The sequence below is a fragment of the Spea bombifrons genome, chromosome 7 (assembly GCF_027358695.1).
Source record: "Spea bombifrons isolate aSpeBom1 chromosome 7, aSpeBom1.2.pri, whole genome shotgun sequence".
Classification (NCBI taxonomy): Eukaryota; Metazoa; Chordata; class Amphibia; order Anura; family Pelobatidae; genus Spea; species Spea bombifrons.
The window spans coordinates 23,648,252-23,656,215 of record NC_071093.1 but is presented as its reverse complement, the minus strand read 5'-3'; the positions used below and the strand labels follow the sequence as shown (position 1 = coordinate 23,656,215).

Below are 7,964 nucleotides of genomic sequence, written 5' to 3'. Positions count from 1 at the left end.
TTTTGGCCCATGCGCACATGTTTAGTACTAAACTAGAGACTTAAAAAAATAATCTGCTACCCTGCATCTCCCTGATAAATACAGCCACACAAACACATCCTCATAAAAAGCAAGGCCACACAAATACATTCATACAAAATGCTGACAGAAGAGACTCTGTTTCATAGTTTGAATGAATACTCTAGTGGTGATGCAGTTTTAAATTAGAAAAAATTTCAGCTGCATTAATGAGTCTAGTTATGATGGAGGAGCAAGGGACTGATGGGGCCATTTAGCTTTATCTGCCCCCCTGGGCCAAAAAGTGCCAGCCCTCTCATGAAGCAACCCCTGCACTTTAAGACTTTTAATGTGCATTTGTTGAAGTGCAAGGAAATGACCTCACTAAGTGAGTGGTCAATAGTTGAAACAGCCACTCAGCAGGAGTGGTAGAAGTTTACCTGATCAGGGAATGAGGCTTTACAGAATATAACACAGGATAAATGACAAATAAAAATTGTATGTTTTCACACAAGAATAATGGATGGATAAGATGGACTGAAGGATTCTTATCTGCCATCACTTTCACAATATACATATTTGTTAGTGCTGCTCTAAGAAAAGACCATATATTTTAGAGGGTATTGTAAAACAACAAAAAAGAAGTCAGTGGTACATTCTGGCTTTGGCTAACTAGGCCTGTGCCTAAGGTGGCAAGTCTAAGGGGCAGCCATTTACACTGTTGATAGAAAAATAAATAAGAAAGTGGAGTTTAACTTTAAATATAATATAGCAAAATCAGCGCACAACATTGACAAATGTCCTAGTGTTGATTAACATGGCTAGGAAAGTGAATCCTACGGAGCCACCCATGTATCCGATACATAGCCACACATTCCCTTTCCCAATTCCCACAAAAATGGATGAAATCAGTTTCAGTGATGCAATCTAACCTGTTAAAGAGCTGCCCAGCATGAAGGGGAAAACTTTCCCTGTATGGCAGGGCAGCTCTAAGGTGCCTATATACTGTATGAGCGATAGTGCCGCAATCAGCCTTCCAGTACAGCGATTGCATGAAAACCGTATTATGCAGCTTATGTTATATAACCACGTCTGTCATTGGTCCCCACAGGCTTGTATGTACCGATATCTATGTGCTCAGGAGAAGTGTTTTATAATTTTTTCATGATTTTATTCTTGTTCCAGGTACCCCAGTATGTAGCATCCATCCCAAATGGGCCTGACATGTAGAATAGTAGAAAAAAATCCTCTGTTTCTGTTAGAATATATAAATAGGTAAATGGTGTATCTTTGAAATCCTAACGGGGTGAACATTCATATACTTGATATAGTTTGTAGTTATTTTGTTGTTTAGTTGTAGTATCTATGTACTAAGGAGACATGGCAGATTAATGTTTAGTGTGGAACACATAGGTGTATTGCTATGCCCATTATTGGAAAAAGCATGAAACTCCATCATGGGATGACATTTTTAATCAAATTAAGGTACAGGCTACTTCAGAGAGATATTTCTTACGGAATAATTTGGGATAGAATCGTCTATCGTCTTAAGCTTTACTTTATGTTTACCCCTAATTATGTGGGATCGTGGAACCATTAGTCCTCTAGGTCCTAAGGCCACATATAAGTCATCAAACATAGAGCATGTAGTTTTGTTTGTTTATTAGTGATGTCTATAATTGACCTGAACACGACATAATAAGCTAATAAGATATTGGTAAAGGCAAACAATGTTTTTTTTCTATGTATTAGACTTGTTAGAAACTTATGTTAGATGAACAGCTGCTTATGTCCCGTTCTTGATCAATTTTGTAACTATGTTTTGTTATGTTTTAAATACTTAATAAAGAATAATCCTTAAAAAAAAAAGAAAGGTGTCTTTAAAATCTTTAAGGAGTGTGCTTACAAGAAAGATATCGTTTGTTATTTTGATGTTTAGGGTAGTGATCTCCCCAAACAGAGCTCTAGGCCTACAAATATATTCATATGAACCAACCTCATGGATTTTGGTAGGTTTATAAGATATTATACATAATACTATTATTACATATAAAAATATGTAAATTATAGATGTTTTTTTACTGAAGACTTCGAATCTTGTTCCATACCTCCCAGGAGAATAATTTGGCCCTCAGCATTAAATTACACTCATGCCAAAAAATTAAGTAAAGTTATGCCATATGTGAAATAAATATCTGGCTTTAACTGGCATTTATGTCATAATATTTTTAGTTGCTGGGAATAACATCTAAGGCATTTTCATTATTAAACCACTCCCACAATATTTATTTTGACCAATAATATTTTTGAAAATTCCCAATAATTAATTTTACTGAACATTCTTTTTAACCATGATTTGAACTATTGTTTAATGAATAAATAGTAGAATTGTAATAAAAGTTGATCCAGTAACACAAATACAACAATATACACAGAATAAGGTAATTTGAACATGTTTATTTTTTCACATTCATGGATTTTGAACAAATTTCTTGTGTCTGACAAGCAGGGCTGAAACATAACCCTTGACCAATAAGAATGGTGTCCCTTAACGGTATTTAGATGTCAGAACTCCAGAAACTGCAACCAGGAACTTATCCAGAGCCTGGTGTGTAAGAGTATCAAACTTTTCAGGAAAGTGGATGGCAAACACAACCAGGAGATGATGAGTCAGCAGCTGCATAAAAATAAACAGCCAGTGATAAAAGATTATTTTAAATAACAATATTCATTAGTAAGCTGTTTGTGTGAATTAATTAAATAGATTTGGATGGAGAGCATTACGCACATGAAATACCTATATGCCAGTACCTATTTGTAAATCTATAAGTGAGTACCTATTTGTAAGCCTATTTTGTGAAATCTGCATAGCGTATGTAATTTATAATCTAGTTATTGGCTATACTTTGGAATAAAATAAATCAGCTGATGCAAGTCACTTTTCAATACTTACAGCAAAATTGCCAGGATCCACTCTCAGATCATAAGCATGGAGGTCACTGAGCTTGCTCAGGCATCCTGGGATGTTGTCCAGGTGGTTTGCAGCCTCCGTCAGGGCATCAAATACCTTCTTACCATGAGCTCTGATATGAGGAGAGTCCTTGTGGAAGTCAAATTTGGGGAAGTAAGTCTTGGTCTGAGGGCTTGAGATAAACAGCCTGCAAATGAAATAAAAGCATGCAATATCAATGATGATCAATATAAATTCTAGAGAAAGTTAATCTTGCTATGCACATAGAAAAAGTCAGACGTGTGACCAGAGGCAAATATTAGGTATTCTATTCTGCTTTATTGAACATTAAAAGGTCAAATGTGCCTGAATATACACTTACCTGTGCAAAGCTTCTGGACCCAACTTTTCAGAATGAGCTGCGGCTGGTTGCCAAAAGCTCTTAATGTGCTTCTTGTCATCAGCTGAGAGAGCCATGGTTAAGTCACTAGAAGTAAATATCGATGCTGTAACAGCTTCTTCAGCTGTCCCTTTATATAGGGCGAAATTGGATGGTCTTGGTGTACGCCTTTTTGTCCTTTATCGCACTGGCCAAGTTCTGTCTGGGTGCAGGCACCACACCCATTTGACCCAACCCTGGATTAATGCCAAGGTACCTAACCTATCTATCCTTTTGCAGCTTCAGCCTAATTCGCTGCCATATGGCGAAGCCCACTGTTATGTACAATGTATTTTCATTATCTATAGTTTTAAATGTACACTATAACTATAACATATATATATATATATATAGTCATGAAAAGGTGGTCTATCGTCTATATTGGTCTATATTGTCTTCAATATAAAATGTACCACAATATAACATAGACCTTTATGTAATACTTTTTGTACATATTCTGGGGCTTCTGACAAGTTGAAATAATTCTTATAAATGAATACCATTAGCAGAAGTTGACTGACATATGAAATTTACCAATTGAATTCCAAACTGTACTAATCGTATGGTAAAATCGCAGCACTGCTGCATTTACACAGTTTATATCTAAAAGACACCTTGAAAGATTATTAGTTATTTGCTGGTACATTTTGGTTTGTTACTCTTACTTGATATTACAGATGTATGTACACTGAATTAAAAAGAAAGACAACATTGTAAAGAATTGTAATCATGCCTAGTTTGAAGGTTTCATTTTAGGGTTTTGGTAATCAGGGAGTTAGTTTTATGGGGCTTGTAAGTAGTTAAGGTGACCACATCAGCTGTTTTTTCTGGCCACATACAAATTTCACTTGATGCTGACAAGCAATTTTTTGTGAGTTTATACAAATGGCTTAAGGGCTCACCCTGTGTTTAGTGTATGCAAGAGCTTTTATGTTTTAGCTGCATGATACAGCACAGGTGTTTTTGTAACAAATGAACAAAACTGCATACTTTCCACTGTCAACTGCATTATGCAGTGTCCTAATATTCCAAAACTAATGGCAATTTTGTGATATAAAGGCTAGGAGTATGCTGCCATCCATGTGTCAGGACTCGGGTGATCAGGTCGGGTAGGAGCCCATGCGCAGGGGATACTTGGGGTTCAGTCTGTAACCCACGGTGCATGATTATGCAAACAAAGACACTACAAAGCAAAAATCCAGGTAATGCAGTGTATTTTATGTATATAACAGGACCAGCAAATAAGGGTAATACAGTCTAAGCAAGAAACCGGACGTATGGCAAAATAAAATACCAGTAATAAGTCTTTTGGCAGGGGGCCCGCTTGGAAAGGTACGAAAGGCACACAGCTCGCTTGGAAGGACACAAAGCAGGGAGTCCACTTGGAAGGACACAAAGCAGGGAGTCCACTTGGAAGGACACAAAGCAGGGAACCGGGTGCGGGTGCGGGTGCGGGTGCGGGTGCGGGTGCGCAGCAGGAAGTTCCATAGACTTCAATACAAAGGCCTTGACTGAAGGGCAGGGCAGGTTCATAAAGGCAGGGTAATCCAGGTAACAAGGCCCAGCTGGATGTATTGACTAGGGCTCAACCCAGGTAGCAAGGCACACCTGATCCTAGTAATAGAGTTCTGAGTGCTCCAGAAGGCAGAGGGTGCCCACTAGTGGTAGCAGATTTAAATGCCACAGGTATGAAAAAGTCATGGTTTAGGCAGCGAAAAAGTGGTTCCTGACACCATGCAAGACATAATGTCATATTGGTACATAGGATATATCTTTTTTCTGAGTGTGTTTCTGAAATTTTAAATACATAAGAATGGTCATACAGAAAACATTTGCCTGCTGTGGACTTTCTTGGCATTGCCACAGAATACAGCTACATGACTTTCAGGTATATAGACAACTCTTGATGACATGAAATTCCATGTTGTAATCACAAATCCATTTATTTCCCTCTGTAATATTCACAGGAATTGCACTCATACAGGCACTTCCAAGAACAGGGCACATCAAGGTCAGGTGAGGCACTGGGGCAACACTATTACAAGGCCTTTGTCCCAAACAGTGGCGACACTAGAAACAATATATAGGGGGGTACATAAGATACCACATTTACAACTGGGGAGGCATTAATAATTTCCACCATTAAATCATACCACTGAAAAAAAACACATATATATATATATATATATATATATAATATTCCCAAAAGTAATGTGCTATGGAATGATACTTTTGTTATTAGACTAACATAATACTTCAACATGGGAAGCCACAATTTAGTGTGACTAATCCTTGAAATTAAAAATAGAGTAAATAACACAATACCTTAACTTTTCCACTAAATGATTTCTGGGCCCTGAAGTCACTACAAAATCAGGAGGGCATTTTATCTCTGGATGAGTAAAAAATAAATAGTTCCTACTGTAAATTAAGTGCCAGGAAACAGATGACCAAACACACACCAGGACAGGCTCTCCCATACCGCCACCCAGACACACACACCAGGACAGGCTCTACCATACTGACACCCAAACACACACACCAGGACAGGCTCTGCCACACCAACTACCAAACACACACACCAGGACAGGCTCGGCCACACCAACATCCAGACACATGCACCAGAAAAGGCTCTGCCACACCAACATCCAAACACACACACACACCAGGACAGGCTCTGTCACACCGACACCCAAACCAGGACAGGCTCTGCCACACCGACACCCAAACACACACACACCAGGACAGGCTCTGCCACAATGACACCCAAACACACACCAGGACAGGCTCTACCACACCAACACCCAGACACACATACACCAGGACAGGCTCTGCCACACCAACACCCAAATATACACACACACCAGGACAGGCTCTGTCACACCGACACCCAAACCAGGACAGGCTCTGCCACACCGACACCCAAACACACACCAGGACAGGCTCTGCCACAATAACACCCAAACACACACCAGGACAGGCTCTGCCACAATGACACCCAAACACACACCAAGACAGGCTCTACCACACCAACACCCAGACACACATACACCAGGACAGGCTCTGCCACACCAACACCCAAATACACACACACCAGGACAGGCTCTGCCACACCGACACCCAAACCAGGACAGGCTCTGCCACACCGACACCCAAACACACACACCAGGACAGGCTCTGCCACAATGACACCCAAACACACACACCAGGACAGGCTCTGCCACAATGACACCCAAACACACACACCAGGACAAGCTCTACCACACCAACACCCAGACACACATACACCACGATAGGCTCTGCCACACCAACACCCAAATACACACACACCAGGACAGGCTCTGCCACACCGACACCCAAACACACATACCAGTACAGGCTCTGCCACACTGACACCCAAACACACACACCAGGACAGGCTCTGCCACACCAACACCCATACACACACACCAGGACAGGCTCTGCTACACAAAATACACCAACAGCAGGACACAATCTATGACACAGACATCTACACCAGGATGGAATTTCCACACTGCATTGTTGTTGATACCCCTCTTAGTGTTTTTGCCCCTCGTGTATTGATGCCTCAGCCAACACCCTTTTTAGTATATATTAATGTGGTGCCCCCACACCCTTGTATGATCTCCTCCAGCCAGCACTATTTGTATTGATGCCCCCAGTGAGCCACTCCCTTTATTATTGATTTATGTGATGGCCCCATCACATATATGCGTTAGACATGCATTTTTAACTACATAATAAGTACTTATGACTTGAAATTGAAATATGATTTCAAAATAACAGCTGAACTGGCAGTTTCTTTAATATATTATTTATTATATATATTAATATCAGCCCCTGCCGCCTATATATATATATATATATATATATATATATATATATATATATATACCGTATTTGCTCGATTATAAGACGACCCTGATTATAAGACGACCCCCAAAGGAAAAAAGTTTTACCAGTAAATGTTAATTCATGTAAACTATTTTTTTTAATAAAAGCTATGATTGAGAAAAATATTTTTTTTGTTTTAATTTCTTGTATTTTCCAACCTGTCCCCCAGTTACGCACATCTGCCCCCAGGCTTGCCACTCCAATATGGCACTGTGGCCCATGATATGCCTTTTAACCCTCTATATGCCACTGTGCCCCATGGTATGCCTTTTGACCCCCTATGTGCCACTCTGCCTCCAGAAATGCCTTAGACCCCTATATACCATTCTGGCATTTAGGGGTTAATATGCATATTATGGGGCAGAGTGGCATATAGGGAGGTATAAGGCATTTCAGGAGGCAGAGTGGCATTAAGGCAGTTAAAAGGCATTGTATAGAGCACTCTGCCTCCAGAAATGCCTTATACCCCTATATGCCACTCTGGCATTTAGGGGGTTAAAAGGCATATTATGGGGCAGAGTGGCATTTAGGGAGGTATAAGGCATTTCAGGAGGCAGAGTGCTCTATTAAATGCCCCCTTAACGCCACTCCACAAATGCCCTATGCCCCCATTTAACACACACACTCTCTCTCCCCTCCCCCATCCCCTCTCTCCTCTCTCTC

The 7,964-nt window shown here is 40.1% G+C and overlaps 1 protein-coding gene across 1 annotated transcript; it reads right to left on the bottom strand.

The window, feature by feature from the left end:
- Window positions 1–2,434: 2,434 nt before the first annotated feature.
- LOC128502349 (hemoglobin subunit alpha-like) lies at window positions 2,435–3,481 on the bottom strand. Its single transcript, XM_053472132.1, has 3 exons — window positions 3,330–3,481; window positions 2,951–3,155; window positions 2,435–2,674 (listed from the first exon to the last, which is right to left on the bottom strand). Exons 1-3 carry the CDS (start codon window positions 3,422–3,424, stop codon window positions 2,546–2,548), a joined length of 429 nt encoding a protein of 142 aa, XP_053328107.1. The 5' UTR covers window positions 3,425–3,481; the 3' UTR covers window positions 2,435–2,545.
- Window positions 3,482–7,964: the final 4,483 nt, after the last annotated feature.

Excerpts from the sequence above, each read along its gene's own strand:
- LOC128502349 (XM_053472132.1), bottom strand. The coding sequence starts at position 3,424 with ATGGCTCTCTCAGCTGATGACAAGAAGCACATTAAGAGCTTTTGGCAA. Across the intron at positions 3,156-3,329 it reads GGTCCAGAAGCTTTGCACAG|GCTGTTTATCTCAAGCCCTC; the intron begins GTAAGTGTATAT and ends TTTCATTTGCAG. Across the intron at positions 2,675-2,950 it reads TGGATCCTGGCAATTTTGCT|CTGCTGACTCATCATCTCCT; the intron begins GTAAGTATTGAA and ends ATTTTTATGCAG.